General features: G+C 43.8%; 1 protein-coding gene across 8 annotated transcripts in view; it reads right to left on the bottom strand.

Annotated features, from left to right (window-relative positions):
- The window catches only part of TCF7L2 (transcription factor 7 like 2), a 173,927-nt gene extending 148,966 nt beyond the window's left edge, over positions 1-24,961 (bottom strand). For all 8 annotated transcript variants that reach the window (XM_082285723.1, XM_082285719.1, XM_082285721.1 and 5 more), the window contains exons 1-3: positions 24,188-24,961; positions 23,787-23,853; positions 23,479-23,603 (exon numbers count right to left, since the gene is read on the bottom strand). In XM_082285723.1, coding sequence (XP_082141849.1) covers positions 23,479-23,603; positions 23,787-23,853; positions 24,188-24,376 — 381 coding nt within the window. In that variant the 5' untranslated portion in view covers positions 24,377-24,961. The remainder of the gene's footprint in view (positions 1-23,478; positions 23,604-23,786; positions 23,854-24,187) is intronic.
- Between the last annotated feature and the right edge of the window lie 335 nt (positions 24,962-25,296).

Raw genomic sequence — 25,296 nt, 5'->3', positions numbered from 1 at the left:
TGCAGCTCTCCTCTGCCATCCTGCCTCAGCACTGCATCTCTTTCTCCGGCCCTTCTCCCTTTGACTAATGTTCACCAACACTCATACATCATTCCCAAATTGGTCCAAATGAATTAAACACAGCTCTGCTTAACATTACGAGATTTAAATGGATTTTCTCTCTGCAGGTCTGCCCCATAATTGGGTTTATCCATCTTGTTGAAGTACAGTTTACACTTGCTAACATCACGCCAATTCAAGCTACATTTTCTGCTCCAGTGGCAGGAGTGAAGCAGATTTGTCATCGGATCATAACAGGTAATTCAAACAACAATTAGTTTGATGACGGCCCGTATGTCAATGTCTGGTCCCAGTCAGCTCTGCTCGCACCCGCTGCTCTCTGTGCACTAAGATGAATTGTGCTCACAATTCTTCAATTTCAATCGACAAATACTTACCGGAAAAAGCTGGAACTCGATTGACACCAAACCTTCCCATCTCCCAGTGAGCGCCCCGGGGGGAGAAGCTCTGGGTAGAGCAGGATGGTGCAAGCTCCTCTGCCCTCCAGCTACACCATGGCTTCTGGCAGATGCTGAAGAACTGGGGCTTCACCACACTTGTGCAGGGCAGCAGCAGCCCTCTGGAAACACCTCTCACCTGCACACACAAGCCTCACCTAAACTCAAACCCAGCAGCCTGTGAGACAGGTGCAGGCTGCCCTGACTTTGCAGCCCTGCAAACTCAAGCAGAGAGGCAAGCCTAGACAGAGGCTAAAATGAGATTGTTTTCTGATGGATGCCACAACCACAACCCACCATAACTGCCCCAGGGGCAATTATGAAAAGCTGAGCATAACTGAAGATGAAGCCCTGAGCTTCTCAAGTTGGGCAGTCAGCACAAGAAAGCTTTAGCTCCAGATTTCAGTGTACTGGCAGAGAGAGGGCAGAACACTCACGAGTCCCAGTTTTTAGTGAAACACTTCAACTCCCATAATAACATTCAAAATATTTGCAGGCAAAGTCATGAGTTCTGGGTTTGAAAATACCATGCATTTCTTGGAGGGCTGATTTTGCCAATTAGACAAGACATCATTTGCCTCTCCGAAGCTGTACAAGAAAGCTTGTTCCAGATTAAAAGAAGCATTATTTTCTGAGGGCCAAGTTAATCTAATACACATTCATGTTTTTCTGGTCCCTTCATAAACATGGCGTTACCTCTGATACAGCACTGGTAATTTCAAACAGACACGTACACCAGTATCTACATTATTTACTACAAATGTGATCAATCCCTTGGCTACTTTTACTCTTACTCTTTCTGCTTTAGAGAAAGAAAAACCCTAAGTGATTTTCCACAATATCACTTTGCCTGCAATTATATATTAACATGCAATACCAGTTGCTGTACATCGTTTAAATGAAAAATCCAGCTAGCTGGCTGAAAATGTAGGAACACTTTTAATAATTAGAAAAAGATCTCCACTGAAAGAAACCAACATTTAGATAGCAGTCTTGGTTTAAAAACTAAAAAGTGCTTAATGAGCAACAAAGACATCAGTGACTAAAGATTTTCAAAGCCAATACCAGCATACCATAAAAATCTCTTTAACCTAAACATTGTAAAAGAAGATTATTAAGTTCAGATCAAAAACTAGTTAAAGCAATGGTATATAAAATATTCTGCTTCTGGAAGTAGCAAGGAGAAATTCTGAACAGATAGAAAGCAGATACAGTAAAACTTACTGGAACCTGGAAAACATCATTCTGTGTCTCTACACTAAAATTTAAGTCAGATACAAATCAAAGCCCTGAAAAAAATTACAGTATTTTGTGTCTCTGGTTCACATTTTCTGTTCTAATACCATCAATGCCTCCCCAAAAAATTACAAGCATGTCTTTCATTTTCATCTTTTTTTATTATTCTGAAGCATGGTTTATAGACGGAGACAAATCAGACTCACCATGGCCTGATGCTCAGCTGAGGAAAATGATGAGAGGGCCACCAGGGTTTTTTTGTGGAGGATTTGGTGGGGATTTTTTTGGTTTTGTTTTCTCTGGGGGGTTTTTTTGAAGCAAGGGTTACGACAGCTCACAAAAATCTGTGGACAACATACATTTAGCAATTCTACATTTGTTTTTTACCTCATGCTGGTATTTCAGGATAATTCTGAACACTGGGAACTGCTCCAAGTGTCTCAGGTCACTTCTGAAAGTACAGTTGGCATCAATCCCACAGGTCATTCCCTTGGAGGGCTTCCCAGCATCTTAGGAGCACCCAATCGAAAACTCCAAAACCACACAGAGACATCAATTCCCAAACAACGCCCATCATCTGGTGATTTGTGCCTGTCAAGTTCTGAAGGAAGAAACCCCAACATGCCAAACACTGAACCGGCAGAAAGAGGTCACAACATCTTCACCACATCCCCAGCACTTGACCCCAGCACTGGGCAGGGAAGTGGTGGCAACAGACAAGGCTCTGGCAAGAAATCAGGACCCAGTTTTGCAACCATTACTCCTGCCCCACTGAAGGCTGGGGTATGGGGTAATGTCCCCAGACCACACCCTTATCACCCTTATCCACAAGGCAACAAAGCCACTCATACCCCTGAGCAAGGCAGGCACTTATTGCACGGTGGAGGGGGCAGCAACCCTAACAGGGTGTTTATTTTTGCTAAGCTGGCACGGGAATAAGGCACAGGTGTGCACGTGAGACAAGGGCAGGGGTCACAGAGAGAAAAAGTAATAATGACTTCCAGGTTTCGGAATTGCCTGGCACTCCAGAGCCGGCAGATTCCAACTCTTCCAGCTATTCACAGCCAGGAAATACCCTCTCTCTCAGTCATCGCTCAAAATAATAAATATTTATTTATAAATTGCGCGCAGCCCGTTCCCGTAGCATGGGGCTGAACAGAGCAGAAATAAGGGCAATGCAACCCCTTAATTGTCAGAATATATGCAAAAGCAAACAGGGACGACAAGTTACATGCACACAAGCTCAGATAGTACCAGGAAGCATCACCAGCATCCAAGAAATTATAAAGACAACTGGAAAACTCCTCAGAGGTTTAGATCTATTCTCTCTTCCAAAACACAGAGATCTTTCCCAGGTCATAATCCCTCAAAAGAGGAGACTTCCTACTCTATCACCAAGCAGGCTCAGCTCCAGTCATGGAGCACAGGTGTCAGGCTCACATCCTGGCATAAAAGGAGATGGGTGGTGATGGTGCCTTGGATGCAGCACTGGGTACAGCACAGCCAAAAGTCTATGCAGGAAGCAAGAACTGAGTGGAGCACCTAATAAGTGGTTACTTTTTTTTTAATTTAATAAGTCTCAGCTATCACTAGCAGCCAGTGCAAAGCCTCAAAGCCAAGCAGAGTAACACATCCTCAGGCTTTTGTATCCCAGCTTGTCCTGATGGCTTCCGTTGCAAATCAGTTGTCGTAGCTGGAGACTGGACTTGAGACGCTGATTAAACAAAGCTCACTCTGCTCCTGTCTGACGCAGTGCTTCCCCGTCCAGCACCTCATTAACAGGCTCATGGATATCCATCCACTGTGACTGCTAACTCCACTGGCTGGTGAAGGGCATGCACCATGCTGGCAAGAGGCCGGATCTGAAAAAAATCCAGCTTTTCTGAGCAGTCAGAGCCCTGTCCCAGAGCAGCGTGGATCACTGTGCTGGAACCACTCTCCCGTGGTGGGTGAGCTCAGGCAGCTGGCACGGGGAGCCAGGCTGAGGTCAGGCTGCTTGGAAAGAGCAGAGGGTACTGGACCAGCCAAAGGGCCATCACAGCATTTAAGATTTGCTGGTTTGTCCCAGCAAAATCCTCAACAAACCAGCCTTGGAGTGCAGAGGGACTTGATTCGGAGACACAGAGTACATCCATATCCCTGTGCAAAGAGCCTTGGCCAAGAGCCAACCAGAGAGACCCAGCAGTCAAAGTAGGTCCTGCATTCAGGGGAAAGCAGAACACCAGAGACAAAGGCTTGTATACAATGGCCCTCTTTAAAATAATAATTGAAAAAAAAAAAAAAATCCATAGGAAAACTCTCATTGGCTTCATCAAGGCCAGGATGTGACCCAAGCTTGTGGAGCCGCCCTGAGGGAAGGCAATTAGCCTCACTCAAGGGATGCCAAAAAATTTAGCAGAGCATCCATAATCACCCTGAAATGTTCTCTACTAGCAAAGCATAATGTGTTTATCATTTATTTCTCAATTAAGTGGTGCTTAAATTGACTAGGGAGTGGATTTCTACTGTATATTGATTAGCCAATAAAAATACATTCTAAAGCAAGCTGGATTACAGACAAAGAACATCCATCTCTCTGCCAAGCAAGGTGTCTTCTTGGGACAGGCTGCCCTACGTTCACTGCACCTCTCCCAGCAGTTCAGCTCTTGTGCAGAACGTTTTTTACACAATGAATGAATTCCTAAGGCTACTTGTAAAATTACTAGGCGCAGCCTTGTTAAACATTCATTTGGAGCTAAGACAATACATTAAAAATCACAAAGCAAGTGAGTGCCAAGTGCACTGCTACCATCAAAGCTAAATAAACAGAATAGCCCATCAACGGCTTATTCCCCCAGCTAACTCCACACCATCCATCTGCACTCACTGTCTCACACAGATCAATAGCAAGGCTCATTGATTATAATTGGAACAGGAACATCACACCCTTTTCCTTCCAGGTCAAAAAGCACAATGACTACAAGCCATTAAGTACTTTGTGGCATCACTTGATGACTGTATTTATGCCACGTACGTAGTTATGATTATTGCATGGAATAATGTTCATTTATTTCAGCAACAGTCTGACAAACTATATTTATGCTGCACCTTTGGCCTTCTTGCTTGAACTCTGCTCAGCAACATCTCTCAGCTGGGACTACTTCTAACACACAAGCACTCCGAACTGCTTTCAAACTACCAATGTTTCTTGGATGTTGTTTTGTTTCAATGTACTACAAAAGGGCATTTTTTTTCTCTCCGCTCTTCCACCCTCCTCCTCTTTTCCTCTTGCCCCTCAAGCTGCTGGCCAAAGAAAACAAAGGATTTTAAGTTACATTTCTTGTGTGCCCTCTGTGAGCACTGCGAGTCTGAAGCATTATGAAGGTCGGCCCAAGAAGCTGCATTTCACCACCCACCTGGGGAAGATGCCCCTCAAACCCCAGCAAAGCACACAGGAAACCTCACCACCACCTACAGTCCCTCAGGAGCTTCCAGGGGGCCTGGCTGACCACCTTGGAATGTCACTTTATAAAATGTGGCCTTAATTTCAGACATTCCCATACTGCAGTCACACGACAGCTTCCCTATCATTCCAGGCTTGCCGTGTTTTTTATGGACAGCCAGCAGCAGAAATATTAATGCTACTTCTGTATTTCAGAGAAAGAAAAAAGGTATAGACACATACTTACATTTAAAATATATATATATGCATGCACACACACGCATATAAACCCCTCTGCTGGAAACGAAAAGGCTGGTTTGTCTGAAGGTGTTATAAATGCCCTTCAGAGCTCATTTAGCCTGGGCTGCATAATCTCACCAATGAATTTGCCACTTGTAAATATTCCAAATTTATGCCAATAAAGTCTTCTCAGGAACCAGACAGCCTATATATACACACATATACACAATCCATGTATGGAGCCACTAACATCCATTTGTGGTTTGTTATTCTTGTGAAAGATCAGCAGGGGGAAAAAGGGAAAGTCCAAACCCTGTGTCCTCAGAAAGAACACTGAGCACTCAGCAAGCTGGAAAAGTGGAAGCTCACACCCCATCCATGAAATGGGGCAGGTCCACACCACTTCTCATTTCAAAACTGAAAGCATGGCAGAGACAAGAACATCATGGAGAAGGGAGATAAATGTAGGAACTGATGTTGTGTCATGCTCTCATAAAAGGTCTGGATACACCTACAGAGCCTTCCTTATGACTGTCATATAAACATTACACCGGGACTGTGTACAGGAGATTAAACTGGAGGAGAGGGGAGCTTCACATGTGTCATTTTACCAAAGGTTATTTTAGGATCAGCTTAGAAGCTGAGTAGTGGGTGGCAGCTGATTATATTACCACAGGCATATCTAAATATCATGGGCCCATCAGGATCTCTCATAAAGGGTTGTGGCTGCACTGGAACTTGAGCTTGAAGGTTGGCCTGCAGAGCAGTCCCCTTCCCCAGGGCTGTGGCAATCCTCTCTGGGCATGAGCTTCCCTCAGAGCAGGACATAGACACAGCACAAGCACTTTGGCTTAAAGGCCACATTTATTCAAGGAATAATGTCAAGGAACACACCCAAGACTGAAGCAGTGTTTTCCCAGCCAGGACCACTCTGCTGCCCTATGAACACTGGTGAACCACCACGAGCACACAGAATACTTGGGCACAGGGCACATCCAAATATCACACAGACAGTCCTACATAGCCAAGCCATCACCAAGCTGTATTATCCCACCAGCCAGCATCAAGCCACAGTTCACTTGCTGCTGAGCATGGCAAGTCCCAGCAGTCAACTACCTCTGGGGTTCCAGCTGTCAGTGGATCACATTTTGATGCTACTGAAGGAGAGCTTTGGAGGAGCACAGCCCATCTTACCACAAATCCAGAAAAATGTGCATAGCGGACTAATCTCCGCTTACATAAGAAGTGTCTGTGTTCTCCTGCATAAGCACCCACCTTCACAATCTTGAGTCAGAAACCAATACTACCTACTCACAGAGTCATGCCCATGGCTTGAGATGGCCAAGCAATGCTGCCAGTCCTGTCTTTAAATGGCCTAATTTCAGGTGATTTAGAGGAAACCACACAGCTTATTCATATAGAGAGTGACCACTGGGCACAGCACCTAATGGTAGTGCTTGTTCTCACACGCAGACAGGTAGGCCCTCCCCTACAAAAAGTCCTCCAAAATGACTAGAAAATAATCACATACTTGATTCTCAAGTGTTGCCATGACCTCAAGTTTACAAAAAAAAAAACCTCAATATATACTTAAATACATGTGTGCATTTACATAAATTAAATATGCGTGTGTACATCAGCATTAAAATAATATCATAAATATTGGTGTTCTATAGATTATAGATATTGATGTTATATAGATATTAACATACTATTTTAATATATAACAGATCTTAATAGTTTCCTATCAATCTCTTCCAGATTTCTGCACTAAACCCCTGGTTCATAATTAGTTCTATTTAAATATTTTCAAGGCTTATAGCATAGTTTTTTAGTACTACTTGTACAAAATCTGCAAACACTTACTGAAGCTTTTAAAGAGAGGTTTATGTTAAAAATGAACCATTACTCTGAAAAGCAGCTAATTATATCTTCATAAATCTGTAGCCATTAAGTCACCCAAAACACTACACAAAAGTCAGCTTCATTTTAGTTCTGATGTTGTTCCCCTCCCATTTCCCACCGTTCCAAGATTTTGGTACCTGTGACTACACTGACGTGCTCATTTGATTAAAACCAAGTATTTCTATTGCAATTCTTGGATGAACCACTCTGTCAGGTTTTGCAGGCCCAGAAGTATAAATTAAATCTGCAATCAAGTGGGCAGTGTTCCTTCAATTGTAAAAGCACTCAAATAACACCACATGCTAACGGCTCCTCTGGCTTTGTCATCTAGTAGGACATTAGGAAGCCCATTCATCACAGGGCCACATTCCCCTGGTTTTCCCCTGAACACGAGTTAGAATCAGCCGATGCTGGACCTGAGTCTTCCTCCGGATCAGAGAGAACAAGATGCCACCCAGTGCCCACCTTGCCTGCTGAAGCGTTCCCAGTAAAGGGACAAATCTTACTACAGCGGCAGAAAAAGGTTATTTAGTTGCTCAAAGGGGGCCTCCAGCGATCTCCAAGGTGACCCCACCTAGCTGCTATCCGACAAACTAAACACAAGCTGCAGTGACTGTATGTAGCATGGAACGGGCTATAAACTTCCACAGCAGGTACATAATGCTGTTAACAAAGTAACAAAGAATCGGGTGCAAACAGCAGAAACTAACACAATCTATACTGGTAAACACTGAGGGAAAGGAAACCAACACCAGTTTCATCTTCAGGTAGTTTAGTGTATATACATTCATACAAAAAGAGATGATTTTTTTTTTTAAATTAATTTCCTCCCTCTACTTGGATAATACGTCTGTAAATTGCTTCAGTAAAATCCACACAACTGCAAAGGCAAAGAATCACAATAACCACTAACTTACATCACCTGCCAGGAATAAGATCACCTCAACAGTTTGCAATTCAGAGGTTAATCTACTTAAAGTTTTAAGACAAATCGCTACTCATTACCCTACTGCAACTACACTCTTTGGCAGGAGAAGGTCACACCACCCACCAAAGAGAAAAATATGCGTCTCTAGTGGCTCAAACCATGGCACCTCATTGAAGGACTATTTTTAGCCACCTTCCAGACAGCCTCAAATCAGTGAGAAATATTTCTTTTCGTAACTTCAAATTAGCCTTTAATAAAGAACTCTGATTGTTTCCCCAGTATAAGCCAGGCTACCTGAGAGTGTTTGGAAGAACACTTGTCCTCCTCCGAACAGAGGTACAACCACAACCCCTTTGGTGCATAACCAAGACAGGGAACTACCAATTTCTCCCTTGGTCAAACAGTCCCACACCTGAGCCTGCCGTTGTGCTACTCAGCTGAGTCATTACTCATTGAAAAAGAACAGCAAGTAACTTCTGAATCATTTCACAGGCAACAGCCTTTTTCTGCCCTCCTACATGAACTGAAATGCCAAATACCAAACCTATTTGTAGCAGTCAGGATTAGTTCTAACAGGAGAATCTGAGAGGATAACTGAGAGGATAAACTGATCTGAACATTTATCTAATCGCTAACCATTATTCCTACTTATTAGTTTATTGTACCGCAAATGCACAGAGCACTTAAGATAATAGAGAAAGTTTGATCTGTGCCTGGAGAAACTCCCGTGGAGTAGGACAGAAACTGAAATAAGATGAAACTGTAAGAGAAACCAATCTCAAGTTACAACCACTTGTGACAGCAGGGACATGGATCTTGGCTTTCATTCCGCAAGAACCTCTTTACTGGAACTACCCCAAAGAAAGATAACCCTCTGTTAGATATTAAGGAAGTTACACAAAACTGTAAATCTCTGCATCAACAGAACAGAATACCAAAAGGAGATGTCCTAAAGGATCTAGCACTTCATGCTCCTGGCTTTACTGATGCTCTTGCCATCTCTGGAGATTTACTCTGGAATCATGAGACAGCAGGTCACCTTTGGAAACTTCACACATCTTCAGCTTTAGAGGAAAATCATCTTGGGAGTCAGACACCACAACTGCCTTGACTGTGCTCCTACCAAGCACAGCATGCCCACGTGAACACACACCTAATGCAACTTGCTGATTGTATCAGTATGCTGCAATTGGGGTTGGTGATTGCTGGCACCACAAACCACGGCAGTGTCCCAGCACCTCCACTGCACCTCTGTTCCATGCAAATATTCAGGTTGAGATGTGATCACTCTGAAGGCAATCAGTATGCAAGATCATTACCAACCACCTCGTGCAGCTATACCTTGAAAAGTGACTCCATGAAAGTGGTATGAGGGTGAGGTAGGGAGGAAAGAGGAGTGTAGTGTTTATTTCCTTTTAACTTTCCATTTCATGTCTGTCTTTTCCATTTCCATGTCATGTCTGAACATGTTCAGACATTTATTCCCCTCCCCATATACCCTTCCCCCAAATCTTTATCCTACAAATTTTATCTGGGATCAGAAAATTAGCTGAATTCGTTTCTCTTACTTACGCACACAGAGTAATAAAAAGACTTTGCAATCCAAATGCTGCACTTGTGTACACCTGCGTTAACCCCATTGTCCTCAAATTATTCCCTTAACAACGGCTGTGGGTTTGCACAGGTGTAGAACAAGCCCCGTAATTGGAATTTAACAAACAATTCCAACAGCAAAGAAAAAAAAAAAAAAGAAAAAAAAAAAGTGAGACTTCAGCTCACTCCTTGTGGCATTACTACCATGTTCAAGAAGGAGGAAAAAAACCAAAAAACAAAAACAAATTTCAAAGGTATTTAGGCGTGTGCAGATGCTGGCAAGCAACTCAGGAGATTTCCAAATACTGCCCATTTTCTACTTAAATCCACAAACCAGAGCAATAGCACGGAGTGTAAATGAAGAAGTTGCTTCTCATTTGCACCATTTTTTCAGTATTCTCTTCAGCCTCCTTCGTGCTTCACCAAGTATTTTGCTTCCAAAATAAACTTCATAAGCTTCCTCATGGGATCACAATTTAGGCCATGATCCTACAAGCCCAAAAGCACAAACCCAGCAGGGCTGAAGACAATTCCTCAGAGGGTTGGTATGGAGGCAAGCCCAGAGCATGTGCCGGATTGGGGCTTTGCACCACCAGCTCCCAGGAAGGGAAGCACCTCCAAACCACTTCTGCACTAAGAAACAACACCAACAGAGAAGCAAAACAGGGCCAGGCAGAAAAGAAGGACTGAGGAAATGCCACACAACAAGAAGAGGACATTGGCTGCTCCGTGTTGCCGCTCCAACTAAACTCAACAGCTGCTCTTCCAGGCTGAGCTAGATTTTACACAGCTGTAAAATCAAATAAAAGCTTTCTGTTGCTGTCACGAGCTCTGGCTTGTGACCACCACTTGCAACCAGCTTCCTCCAGCCCTCTTTCTCCATGCACCAAGCCACAGCCAGGACATGGACTGTAGATGTGGTTAGGCTTTGTTGTGATGGATAACTTGGTCATAACAATCTAATGGGAAATGTTATCCAGCTGGCAAATGAACGAGATCTGTGACTTTATAGGGACAGCAATTACTCCTCAGTGATGCAGAATTACTAGAGGTCTCAAAACTGAAGAGATGCCCACTACTGACAAATTACCAAACCAAGAAATTAATTACCAGCTGAGAAAATAATGGACAAGGGATAAGACTGAAAAGCTCCGTTCAAGAGAGGTCCATCGTTTGCAACAAGTACATTCTCACCAACAATTAGTCCTGGTACAATTAGTACCACACTGGTACTCTTTCAGGATGGTAGACACCACAATTGGTCTGCAAAGCATCACTGGTAGAGACAAAATAGCATCATCTAAAAATGGAGACATTTTTCAACCTGACCATGGCATTGTCCAACACACAAACCCCTCTCTATGCTCCAACACTGCATAAGCAATTCAGTATTACTTCCAGGAAAAGCCATGTCTTCCAGCTCCTCTTTGCAGCTCCAAGACAACTTCTCCATCATCAGAAAGCCCTGCCATATTCACACACCACAGTCACAGACAAGGCAACTGAACTAGGGGAGCACATGCTGTTGAACATTAGCAGGCATTTTTGTAACTCAAACTCCAAGACAAGTATTTTTTCCATAGCTTTTTCAGGTTAGGGCACAACCACATGAAAACAGAGAAGTCTGCTTTTTGCTAAAACATAAGGATATCTAGCCAACTTCTTGATCATCATCATTAAGTGGAAAATAATTGAGGGGGAAAAAAAAAAATCAAACTACACAAGAACACACGATCTCTGAGCTACAATTTTCACAGCCTTGACTATTTGCTTTAACAATGTACCCATAATCAGCAGCAAGACCTTCCTTTACCCTCTGGTCCATCCATATCTTAGGAATTCAATGCAGTTGCCAGCTGATCCCAGGTCTCCAGAAGAGAAGAAGGAAGGGACATACAGCACTCACAGGGTCCCAACACAACACCTGACTAGCCATGCCAGAGGTCTTCAAGGCAATGTGATACAGAGAAACACAAGACAGGGTGAAGACATCGGCCTAAACAGCTCCTCTCTCTCTGCATTCAGATGAGGAGAATGAAGGGGAATGAAGGGGAGAAACATAACACTGACAAAATGGTTAAGTAAATTAGCCAAGGTCACCAGTTCCAAACCTTACCGAAGCGGAGATCCTACATTATTTTGGGGAGAACAAATAAAAGGCAATCACAAAACCTAAATAGCTATTTGAATGGAATCGAAATTACCAACATTACACCCAGGATGATTACTTAAGAAACTCAAGGAGCTTGCTATTTTCTTTTCCTTAGAAGTAAAGACATACAGGAAATTCAGCAGTCAAATTTTCTTCCTCAGGCAAGAACACCCACACTGCTCACTCACTCATTCACTCCCATTTTTCTCTGTGCAGTATCTGCCCAAAAGGATCCCAGACCAAGTCCTCCAGACACTCCTGCATCGTGCACAAAAACAATCCTGATTTTTACAGTTTTATTTGGCTTGTTCACAAGACTCAGTCTCATGTAATCCACAGGCCTGATCCTTCTCCTAATAAGAGCAATGGCAAAACTCCAGCTGATTCAGTAGTTCTGGACAGACCTTGCAGCAGCAAGAGGATAAACTTTAAGGGCGCAAGCCTTATCCATTCACTTTTCTTGCTTCCACAAGTAATCCTTTTAAAAATAATGGGACTGCTCCTAAGATCCTAAGAATCAAACATGCAGGACTGAATAAGAGCAGAAACTGACTGAGAAATATTTGGGGTTCCCCCTCCACCAAAGCACAAGTGCATTTCCCAAAGCATCCTCTTATTCTAGTAAATCAAATGACAACACAAAAAAAAAAAAAAAAAAAAAAAAAGCCTGCAAATGCTGTTGGAGGCAGGAAGAAGAAACCTAAGTTCTTCTTCTTTTAAAACAAGGACAATCAAATGATGAGTAGCTCAAAATGTGGCCACACACACACACTCCTTCATATACACATACATACACAGAGGCAGTTCATCAGAAGTGAATCGGAGAGAGAAAGATGAATTTGAACCCTTTATCCCCTGTCCTTTATAAAGGCTGCCACTCAGTAAACGGAGATTGCTCTAATTACTGTGACAATTCTGCACCCCGTTCAAACAACTTTTGTGTTCTGGACAGGTTTCTCCGCGAGTTTGAAATTCTTGGCCTGAGAACCGCTCTTGTCTAAAAGAGGTTTCTCGTTGCAAACGCAGAATGCAACACTAACAAGTTGTCCCTCTTTTCAGCTCCTTTCATTCTCCTCTTTTCCAATTGCCTGATTCAGGGCTTAATGGAAACTTGTCAAGGCTTTTCTTCCCACAAACCCTGTAGAGCCCCAAGGCAATCTGTGCACAGAGCAACCACAGGAATCTCATATTGTCAATTAAAATTGAATAGACACCTGATAACCAAGTATACGTTCAAGAATAATATACATCACATGCGTATACACTGATGTACCTATGTCGCCAGTCCAAGGGCCACATCCGGGCACACCAGCAGCACAGCAACTCACCACTTAGCATTTACAACCACCCAGTGACACCCAGGTTCTAGTTTTCACTTTTTCATTCCATATTTATTAAATTCAATTTCACATTTATGAAATCAAAAACAAAGTATTTTCAAGTACTGTAGTCGAGCAACAGAACACAATGGAAAATAAACTAACTACATATACCAAGCACTTGGCCTTTAATAACCCTGGGGATTGTAAAGATATTTAGCTGCTATCCAGATAAAATAAGCTCTGTGGATATTCTTTACACAGTGGCTTTGTGTGTGTGACCAATGCAGTAATTATGTTTGTGACTAGCTCCTGTAAGTACCTGGTTTTCATTTTAATTGACACAGACATGATTTAAACTACATTTTATGGTGTAATTTAAAAATTAAGAAAAATCCCATAGGAGAATGTAACAGGGATTGAAGTAAACTGAGACATTTGGCTAATAATAACAAAAAATCTCAAAGAACTTGACTTCCAGACAGACAACTATCATCTGTAACTCCTCTGAAAGGGAGAAAACCTTCTTGTAAATGTCCCATAGAAAACAAAGATAGAAACACTGACTGCCATCTTATTCTTGTGATGTGTTCATTCAAGGTCACACCTTCCCTTGGATTCTTTAATATTGGCAAACATTTATAATAGAGCAGTTTCAATAGCTGTCTGTTCAGCCTGGGCGTAGATCAATGTAGCATCTATAGGCCCACTTCCAGACCCTGCCTATGCCAGACTAGTGGTCCTGGGTTTATAAATCTCCTAAATCTAATTAAAACAATGTAAACCTCTTACTGTGTATGCTCCCAAACCAGTTCACTCATTTAACCGAGTTAAAATTATTCAGGTTAGGGTTTAAAGCAGTTCCAAGATACCTTTTATTAAATATTAGTGTCAGTTAAAAAAAGAAATCAATGTAGTGGCTTTTCTCCAGAACAGAAAAGCCTATAGTCTCAGACTTTTCCAGATCATTATTTAAGAAGTCACTGACTCCAGTGGGAGTTCAGATGTGCTCCAAGAGGTACACCTCCACCTTTTCTTGCTCCATTTTTCCCTTTCTTAAAATAGGACAATTTGTTTCTATTGTATCAACATCCAAGAATCTCTCATATTCCTCAAAAAGTCCCTTTGCAGTATTTTCAGATTGGCAATTTCTATTACTTCCCACATCCTCCTTTTGGACTATTTTTTTTGGTGTCTCAGCTGCTTCACCAGCACTAGTGAATTAAGCAGCAAAGAATGATTTTGTTGCATACAGTATATTTTATACCACAGATACTTTGGAAAGACCTACAAAGCTGTGAGAGAGGCACAATTCGAGCACATTTATACCATTCTTGGTAGCCATAGGCATGCAAACGTACTTCCCATGGATCCTAGGGCACTAAAACCTGTTCTGCCAAGAGGGCAGAACAGTTAGGCAGGACTAACAGTGCCAATAGGAATAACAAAATGGTTAACACTGACAAGAGTCAGTGTTCAGCCTGACTCCCTAGCTGAAGACCTGCAGGAGTTTGGTACCCAGAACATCTTGACCCCAAAAAAGAAACTGCCCTCCCATCTTATCCCTCCTTGCACTTCCTTCACCAAGCAACAAAAGCATTTCAAACAACATAAATCCATTCTCCACTCAAAGCCTACTTGGCTCCTATAATTTCTATCATTTTCCTGTCATCCTTTCTTCTTTGCTGAAGCCAGCAGCATATGAGTCAGACAACAATCATTAACTTTTACAACTTCCATACAAATCCACCTACTCATATTAGAAAAGCAGAACTGACATGCAACACAGCCTCGGACCAAACCCTGATTGTGCCAGGATGCTCCACACTTATGTGGGAAAGTCAAATACTGCAGAAGCGGGAGCTCGTTCAAGAATGCACCACTGGAAATGCAACTTTACTTTTCCCCCCCAAGAGTAAAGGACTATGAAGAAGCAGCAATACATCAATATCATATTTAGTTGAGTTTGGCTTTCTCAATACCTTCATCCACTTTTGAAGAACTTGGCCATTGGTTCAAGACACATGGGGCCTGATGCAAAGCCCTTCGTTATTAATAGAAGCCTTTTTTCCACTGACTTCAATGGATCTTGGACCAAGCCCAAGGAAGACAAGATTTCACAGCAGTAAGAGTGACACACATTCTCCTCATTGAAATAAAAAAAAAAAAGAAACAATACGAAGCATTTACAATGTCAATCTCTACAGCACAGTTTTGTTTGTGTTTTGCTTTTTTAAAATAGGCTCTAGGCTGTTGGATTAGTGTACCCAAAAAGTCTCTCTGAAGCTGGAAGGAATCACAGGCAGATACAAAATGCTATGGTGAGACATATAACAATCCCAGTACCTCCCTCAGCTAGGATATAGAGGCATCCTCTACCACAACATTTCTTGTAAGTTGCTGCAGCCACACTTTAAAGTGTCCCAACACTATAAACTCCTCCAGTAACAGCTACAGTATTACCCATGATGAATTAATTTATATTAATATGGCTATCATGTGCATTTCCGTATGAAACCCATTGTTCTGGAACATTAATAAAAACTTCACTAAGTGAAGTAACATGGTACCCCTACACTTAGTTTAAAGATATTTAAAATAAATACATTTAGAAGAAAATTACTAATATCTTTAGTTTATCATATTTGGCAGAGCAAGCAGAAACCCAGTTATCTTCTCAGTACGTATTTATAGCATCACCTATTCCCATTCATTCTGCATTTTCTTAGAGAATCTGCTGTACCCTACATCTGCAATTCATTGACTTTACAATTTACCACATGTTGAGATGGAGAGGTCTCAGCTCCATTTGAATCACTGCACAAATATGCAAGTGATTTATCGTTTTAAAACTAAAGACTGCAGAAGAACGACTCCACTTTTCCTGAACATTACTCCTTCTGGCAGACCATGAACAATTACAGCGCGTACTAATTAAGCTCTGTAAATGTGCTGTGCCCTGCTAATGCCTACCAGGCCTCAAATTTAGTTGCATGAAGCCAAACTTCAGCCAGTGACTTAACTCATTCAGCACTGCCCGGTTGCCTGAGCGTGACCCCACAAAGAATAAGGGTCGAGGGTTTAGCCAACCTAAAACAAAGGCATGAGACTGAACAGATTTTGCCGGAAAGAATCACTGGGGAGAGATGCTGGAGGGGGTGGGAAGCATCTTGGGAATGAGAGGAACATCCTTGTTGATAACCTGTTAAAAAGGTACAATACCACACCAGCTTTGCAGTTCGGTGCTGGGGGATTCAGATCTGTCCCCGGGGGCTAATAAGTCACAGCGCTCCATTGATTAGGGAAATGCATAAAACCTTCAACAAAACTGTACAGCTATTTGTGGAAGAGCCGAATTGACAGCCCTCTCTTTTTTTTTTTTTTTTTTTAAAGTCAGGCTTTACATGGCTCTAGAAGAAAAACATATGGCCAAAGGAGTGCAGCTTTCCACCACACACATAACCCTGCCTTTTTCTTAAATTAGTCTCCAAGCACAACAGTAACCTACGGGGAACCTGAAATCAACTGCTGGAGAAATTAAAGCTAAAAGTAATACCGATGCATATTTGAGTAATCCCATGATCTTGTTAAAACACATACACCCCCAGCACAGACAAGACAGCAGCACTTCAAATCTGACTGTCCACTCCAGCAAAGCGTGTGTAATGGGGAGTGAGCCGAGAACAACGAGCTTTGCTGAGCAAAGCACTGCTTCTTCTCAGGCCCCAGACTTTTCCTGACACTTAAGAGTCAATCCCCAGATCCCAAGCTTCCCCTCCAACCATCCGTTCAAACACTGGCGTTTCCCCCCACCTCCCCAAGTTTCTACAATTTCTCCTCACGCTCCAACATCCCTCCTTTGTCCTCCAATTACTCTCCAGTGGCCCCCTGCTCTCTCAGTGCCTCCCCCCAGTTAACCCCTCCCAAAACACCACCCTGCGCACATCCCCCCCACTCCCATCCACACGGACCTACACATCCATCCCACATTGTCCCTTCCAGCAGGACACAGGCTTTCTCCCCTAAAAACTGCCTCTAACCTCAACATCTTCATTCATTCAGCGCATGTTTTCCCTTAACGTGGGCTTTTGCCGCTTTCTAAGAGACCCTGTTTTGTACACACAAACCAGTCTAATATACGTATTTCCAAGCATCCTCCTTCTGCATAAAACCTGAGGCAGTTTTTTCTCTCAACCCCAGCTCAGCGGTATGTGAGAAAATTAAAGGACATTTCCAGGTGTCATCTGTCTTTAAATGTTTGCTTGTGCCGGTATCTAGGAAATACTGCACAATACGGCTGTAAAGGACACGAGCTCTGCTAAACTTCCCTCCTTCAGCCTGGCTGCGTCACCCTCTGCCCAGCCTCTACAGCACCACAAGCGTTAATTATAAACTTCGGAGCCTATGTAGAAAAAAAAAAAGCACAAACATAAACCAGTAGTTGGGAGGAGCAGCAGAAATATTCTTTGTTTTTAGGTGGGGAGAGAAAGGATTTCCATATCTCCCCCACACACCCCCAGCACCACACTTCATCTCTCATTGCTTATAATTAGTGAAAGAAATTTGACCCACTGCCAGTGTCTGTGGACCTTGGATATTATAAGGCCAGCGTGGCGTCAAATATCTTAACATTCATAAGTGTTATAGGCTGTAAATAAACCCCGTGGATTTATGACCCTGCGGTGCTTGCCAGCAAACGACTGTGGCACATTTCTTTCAGCAGACCTGTCAAGGTGCAAGTTTGCCTTTGGTTGTAAAATTAACCATTTCCTTCACAAATGTGCCCAATTAAAAGTCAAAGTTTTAAGGCTTACTTACATATTTGCCAGGACATGGGACTGAGGAGACGCCCAAGGAACACAGCTTTAAACTTCCCCCCAAACCTCACAAGTCCCTCCAAAGCAAAACTTCTCACAACAGCCCCAATGTGCAAGGAAAGTGTCTGATTTCACCAAAAAGTCCTGGAAAAAAACCCAAACTGACAACCCAACCGCTGTTATATTTATACGTGCCTATCGCCAGCCCTCGTTTTTGGCTGCTCTGAGGCTGGGGGGAGCAGGCGTCTCCCCCCGGGCTGTGCCTGGAGAAGGATCTCCTCCCTTCCCCCAGGATAATGTCATCTGCTTCCTGTGTAGGAGAGCATTTGCTAAATCCAGGTTGTCTCATGCTTAACTGCCAATAATCCAACTTCCACATAACTCCCAGACAGCTGGGAAAAGGTCCTTAGAGTTTTTAGTCATGGTACAGAAACACACGTCCACACAAAAAATCTGCAGCTGTCCTTTTTCTCTACAGCACATTTTTTATCTGATTTTGGGGCCCACTCATGAAAGTCTTGACAAATTTAAAACATTTTTACCTACATTCTGGTTTACAAGCGCCAGTGAAAGCTGCAACATACTCCTTCCTCCCCTCCATCTTCAGCTGACAAACCAGCACATACTTGCTTGAACAAAAAATGAAGGGGAAGAAGGGAAAAAATAAACCACACCACCCCACTCAACATCCTCAGTCCTTGTATGAATGCATTCAAAAAACGTGGAAAGGCATCTACTGTAGTTATTTTTCAGTACAGATCAGCCAGTGGTGCACCTATTAAAATTGTTCGATTTCCAAAGCAAATATTATTTTTAATGAAGTGCAGTCCTGCAATTATCCTGTACACTCAAGTAACAGTACTGCATTATATTGTTTTGCAAGGTCCCAGAAACATGAAACTTTTCTCTAACTAATTTTCATAGCCCCCTGAAGAGAAACTGATGGAGTAAGCAATGCAGCATTTGCTCCAGAATAAAATCTTATCAAGGGGGAAAAAAAAGAAAAAGAAGGAAAAAAAGAAGAAAAAAAAAAAGAAAAAAACATAGAATTAAAAATAAATCAGCTTCTTTACTGAAAATAAGTTAACAGTCTGCCAGCCACCGTATACCAGCTATGCTAATTCTATAGCAGAGTGATTCAGCAATCTACCTAATTAAGCACGAGGAAAGTTTCTTTATGGAGGTTCCATTTGATTTACACCACAGGATCATCAGTTCTTATTTAACAGCTTGTTTTTACTCAAGTCCAGAAACTTTATTAAAAGCATGTCCATTCATTTTTTTTTTAACAAAGCAAATAATTCACTCTCTGCTGAATAGCTCTGTATCATAAAGTACCAAAGTGCTGACATATTAAGTTGTATCTACATTATTAAACTAGTTGGTGGACATTAATACTATAATCCATACTGCAGACATTAAACCTCAACCATAAAGATTAGTAAAGAATTAATATTGTCACATCGAGACTGAAACCTTAACACTCCAGCCATAAATATTTCTGAAAGAGATGAAAAACAATTAGCATAAATACCAAAGAAGGGCAAGAACACCTGTTCTTTTTCAGGGCGATAAGCATTTTATTGTTCTCTATTTAAAATGTAATGACCTGTGTAATTACAGTAATATTACATTGTATTGCAAGGGCTTGGAATGTCACACTTTGAAAAGTGTTGTCAAAACAATTGGAGGGAGGGAAAAAAAAGGACCACCATTAACCCTTCACACCCCAGGGTCTACAGCTTTTTTATTAGGAAGGATTATGTTGTTTCATTCAGTAGATAAAGGAAAACATCAATTTTTCAAGGCAATTAATAAAAAGTGTTTCTTCCTAAACATAAAAATTGAGGCTATGGGGCTGCTTTCCACCAGAGCTATTCCCAACTCCCAAACTTCAGGGCCAAACGCAAGCTTACCCCTACAGTCTCACTCAGCCAGCAACAACTTGGGGGATAGGAAGATACAACAGCACTAGTAAAAATAAGAGCATCTGCCAGCAGGGTTTTCTCAAATCACAATACATCTATTTGCTTACCAAAAGCATTAACCAAGCTCCAAATCTAAGCTAAAAATCAGGTACACCACTTCAATGTTTTCCAGCTCCGAAAGGAAAACAGTCTCCTTTACTATCCATAACATGCAGCTATCCCAGTCCCTCTGCAAGTGCAGGGATGGAACTGGTGCTCTCAGATGCATCACTTCATTACTATTTGACTAGACCTCTACTTAATAACATCTATTCTCATAAGCAAGCCACAGTATTCTATCAATAGCAAAATCAGCATGCAAAAAAATCTTTGATTTTTTTTAAAAAATTATTCCTATCAATCTTGATAAAGAGTTCACAGTATTTAAAGCATTATCCTTGAGAAAAGATTATTCCCCATAAGCAGATTTTATGATACTTCATAATTCTTCACATTCCTTAAGCAGTAAAGGAGAAATTGCTGCCCACAAGTTTGCTCTTGAACAGACAATTACAGGTACATTTAAAAAACACAACAATCCCACTACATCCACAAATAAAGCAACAAAAAAAAAAAACACCCAGGAAAAAAACCACAACAAAAAGACCACACCCACAGACTTTTAAGATTGTACAACAGTAAAAGAAAAAAAAAAAAACAATTTTGCTACATATCTGCATCACCTCTTTACCTTGCATGCTCTGACACTCAACAAATATGGCTCCAGGAAAAACTACATAAATAAAAATAAAATTCGTAATTATGCAGAACCATCTATACCTTTCCAACGTGTATTTAAAAATAAAATAAAATCAAACAGAAGAGAGAAAGATCTAGTTCATCTGGAATTGAAAGCTGGTACAGCAGAGAACTAGAATCCACCTAAAAATAGTGTGTGACAGACAACAGCTATCCCGCTGAATCTTTATAATATTCTGTTCTCAGGCCTAAATAAACAACTTTAATTTTTCCTGGCTATAATTAAGTGGCAGGCAAACAAACAAGCATACAGAATGTGAAAGAATAAGGTTAAGAAGATAGGAGAAGGTTGCTGGAGCCTGGATGTGGAAATAAGAAAATTGCCTATTGAGTGTGGAAATATCCTTTCAGAATTCATCTGATAACACAAGCAGGCCACCTGCTATACCAACAATAAACCAACCTGTAAGCTTTTGTACAGCACCTTTAATTCACACGAACCCAACATTCCTATGGAGGCCTTTTTTAACTGTGGGGGAGCAAGGGGAGGAATGCTCCAGGAGAGCTAACTGCTGAAGGATCCTATCCCCACATGCTAAGGGAAAAGGGATCTGTAATAAAGGTAATGAGGAAAAAAGAACTGTAGCTGTAGTAAGAAAAATGCTTTAAGAAAAAGGCAGCAGAGGTGTGCTTCCTATTAGTCTGCACTTGGAACAGTGGAATGCATTGAAGGTAAAAAACGAGGGAAAAAAAAAAAGAATACAAAGCTTCACAATTCGCAACAAAGTGATTTGGAACAAAGATTGTTTTGCCATCTGGATTCCGGTACTTATGGAATTTGGAATTTATCACCATCATCCATATACATGTGGGTGACCATATTCAAAAGAAAAAATATAATGCATTCAGCCCCTGAATTCCCCTCCCCATCATTACAATTGCAAACTGCAGTCACCCCTCTGCTACTGTCCCAGAAATTAACTCCTCGTAAAAAGACCCCCAGAAGCCTCCAAAATAAAACCCTGCCACAGCCCTAAATATACCCAAAGTCAGAAAACCTTCCTCACAACCTCCCTGTCACTCTACATTTACTAATCTGTGTCTACTGACGTTTTACTAAGTGAAAACAAGACTGACCCGATGTTTAATATTTTAATGCTTTAAAACACTTGTAGATCTGATATACTGAAGTTGTCCAAGCCATCAGTCATTAGTACAGCTTCAATATCTACCCAACAGTAGATCTATTATTGTAAATCGCTATCTCGTGTTACCACAAGGAAAAAAAAAAAGTGTATAAACACACATGGTGATGGTGGGAACGCTTCAGATTCAGAAACACCCAGAAGAAACAAAACAGCAACGCTAAAGCCATCGGTAGGAATAAGTAGTGTTTAGAAGTCCCAGTGGATTTAACCGTTCAAAAATGAAAAAAATTTTAAACTCTTTAAAAAAGGAAAGAAAAGGAGACACTTGAGAAATCTGATGTCAGAGCAGAGCACACCGTGGGTGACACTACGAGCGGGAAAAGAGCTGGGACTACAAACCCACCAGCAGACCCCAAAGTTTCCAGGGATCTGGGGTAAACCTCGCTCTAGCTGCAGGCACACGCAGACCTGCACCCCGCGCCAGTGAACCCCGAGTTAGGGGTGGGAAGGAAAAAAAAAAAAAAAGGCAAAAAAACCCAACAACAAAAAACCGGACGCTTTCAGCAGATTGTTTTCCTGCCAGCATACTTCCAAGAGGAATTTTGCTCGACTTGTCTGATTATTTTTTGCGCTGCTGTTGTTGTTGCCAGAGCCAAGCGAGGCGAGTTGTTTCCGGACTCAGCCCTGTGCCCTGAGCGCGGCTCCCCCCGCTCCGCACCGGGACGGAGCCGCTCCCCGGGCACGGCCCCGCTCCCGCCGGGCAGGGCAGCGGCGCTCGGCCCCCGCACGCCGCGGGGCGCGGATCGGGGCGGCCGGACCGGGCTGAGCCCGGGCACAACTCACGGCACCCACGGCCCGAAGGGGCACAATGAAATCGCCGTTCCCGCAGGCCGGGGCGGGCGAGGGCAGGAGAGGGTTAAGGGGGAGGAAAGGGGAGGGGGAGCCGGCCCAGCCGCCACGGAGGAGGGCAGGAGGCGACGGATCACCATGGAAAACGAGGAGTTTGGAGGAGCGGATCGCAGGCTCAGCCGGGAAAAAATAGCCCCCCTCCCCAAGGAAGGGGAGAGGGGATGAGAGCGAAGGAAAAAGGGGGAGGGGAAAAAAACGCCCAAACTTCTAGGGCTTTTAAAAAATTGTTTCCAGTTTTGTTTTTGAGGCCGAAATAGGTGTTGTTTGGAATTTGCTTGCTTTGTTTTTCTTCCCTACCGGCCCCCCCCCCCGCAGAGGAGGTTACGAGGGCTCCAAAAACACTGACCACAAAACTGAAAGTAAAAAAAAAAAAAAAGAAACTAATAATAACAAAGAAGAAAAAGACAAAAAAAAAGAAATAAAAGGGAAATTTTTTTAAAAAAGAAAAAGGAATATGGCGAAGCGTAAACAAACCCCCTCCCGCCGCGGCCCGCAGAGTTTGGAAAGTTTGCGGCGCGGGGGAGGGGGCGGCGGCAGGGCCGGGGCGAGCGGGGCACCGGGAGCGCGGCGGCGGCGGGAGCCGGGCAAGGAGCGGGGGGGGGGGAGGGGGGGGGAGGAAAGAGAGGGGGGAAAAAAAAGGCACTTACCGTTCTCGCCGTCGGAGAGAGCGATCCATTGGGCAAATACGGGCTGCTGAGGTCGGGGATCATTATAAAGGGATAACCCGGGTATGGTGGGCCCTTAAACAACCCTCCATCTTGCCTCTTCGCAGCTAACATGGCGGGGAGACACGAGCGGGAGCGGGGAAGGAAGGGGGCAACAGGGGGAAGAGAAGGGAGGAGAGGGGGGGAAGGAAAAGTTTTTTAGCAAGTGTCCCCAAAAGAGGAGCCGGGCGCCCGGCGGAGGGGCGGCGGTGCGGGGCGGGCGGCGGTACCGGCCGGGCCCGCGTACTCACCTTCCTCTAAACTTTCCCGGGATTTATCTCTGAAAGTTTCGGACCGAGGCGGGGGTCGCCGCTCCGCCTGGGAGCGAGCCGGGGGTCGGCGTGGGGCAGTTGGGGAAGGGGGTGGTTGGGGTGGGGAGGGTGTTTTTTTGGGGGGGTGGCGGGGGAGAAGGGAGGAGAGGAGGAATGAAAGGCGAAAAAGAAGGGAAAGGTGCGGGGAGAAGGTGGAAGGGGAAACAAACAGAACAAAACAGAAGGCATCGTTACAAGTTGGTGCCGCGGAGAAAGTTGGGCGCCGGCGGGAGCGGGACCCGGCACGGCGCCCCCGGCCCCGGCGCGGCCCCGGGCACAGCGCGGCCCCCGCCCGCCCGCCCGCCGCCCCGAAACGGCCCCGCGGGGGGCTTCCCCCGTACCTCCGAGTCTGAGGAGCTGTTTTGATTCGTTTCTGATTCATTGACGAGAGACGACTTGACATCAGCTAAATCCCTCTCCGCCGAGGAGTTCTCGGAGATCTTCTCCTCCTGCTCCCCTTCGTCTTTGAAAGAGATCAGTTCATCGTTGGCGCCCAGGTCGTCCCCTCCACCGCCGTTCAGCTGCGGCATTTTCCTCCTGCTTCACCCCACCAGCAGCAATTTTGCAAAAAGGGGAAGGGGAAAAACAAAAGAAAAAAAAAAAAAAAAGGAGGGGAATGGGGGGGAAAAAGGAAAAAGAAGAGGGGAGGGGGGGGGAAAGTTTGCACCAAAAAAAGAAGAGTCCAAGGTGAAAGTTTCTTTTTTTCCCCTTCTCTTTCCTCCTGGGGAGGGGAAAAGAGGGAGGAGGAGGGGAGGGAAATGTCTCTTCTTTGCTCCTTTGCACCAGTGACTTTAGGCTTCTTCCTTTCCTTCTTCGGGATTTTCTCTTTCTTTCTTCCCGGGAGCTGCTCGGCGTGCACTGCGCGCACACGCACACCCGCGCACGCACTCGCGGAAAAATTAATAATAATAAAAAATATATAAACCGTGGGGAGGGGGGAGCAGCGGGGGGGGGGGGGGGGGTGAAAAAAAAAAATGCAACAAACCAAGCCCAGAAGTCAGCTGTGACGGGGGGGCAGTCGCCGCGGATATGGGGAGCCTGTGCCGCTCGGGTTTGAGTGAGTTGAAGTTGGACTGAGAGCTTTTCAGTTCAAAGGCGGCGCTGATTGACAGATAGAAAAAGGGGGATCGAAATCCGGAGGAACGGAGAAGTCTGGGATCCGGGATTATTGACAGGGAGCGAGAAACACACCAGGCACTTAATGAGATGCAGGAGAGGGCGGGGGCTCCCCGGTGACGTCTGCATAAATAAACAGGTCTGGGGCGCGGGAGGGGGAGGAGGGTGGGGGAAGTAGGAAACTAACAATGATCCTTTTTGGCATGGGAGCAGGAGCGCGAGGGGAGGGCGGCGGGGGCGGGGGCGCCGCTGGGGGGCCCGGGACGCAAAAGGAGGGGGGGGGGGAGATTGGCAAAAAAAAAAAAAAAAAAAAATTAAAAATTTGTGCGCCGTA

Source organism: Coloeus monedula (assembly GCF_965178545.1).
Source record: "Coloeus monedula genome assembly, chromosome: 8".
In the NCBI taxonomy this organism is placed as follows: domain Eukaryota; kingdom Metazoa; phylum Chordata; class Aves; order Passeriformes; family Corvidae; genus Coloeus; species Coloeus monedula.
This window is presented reverse-complemented; position numbering and strand designations above follow the sequence as displayed.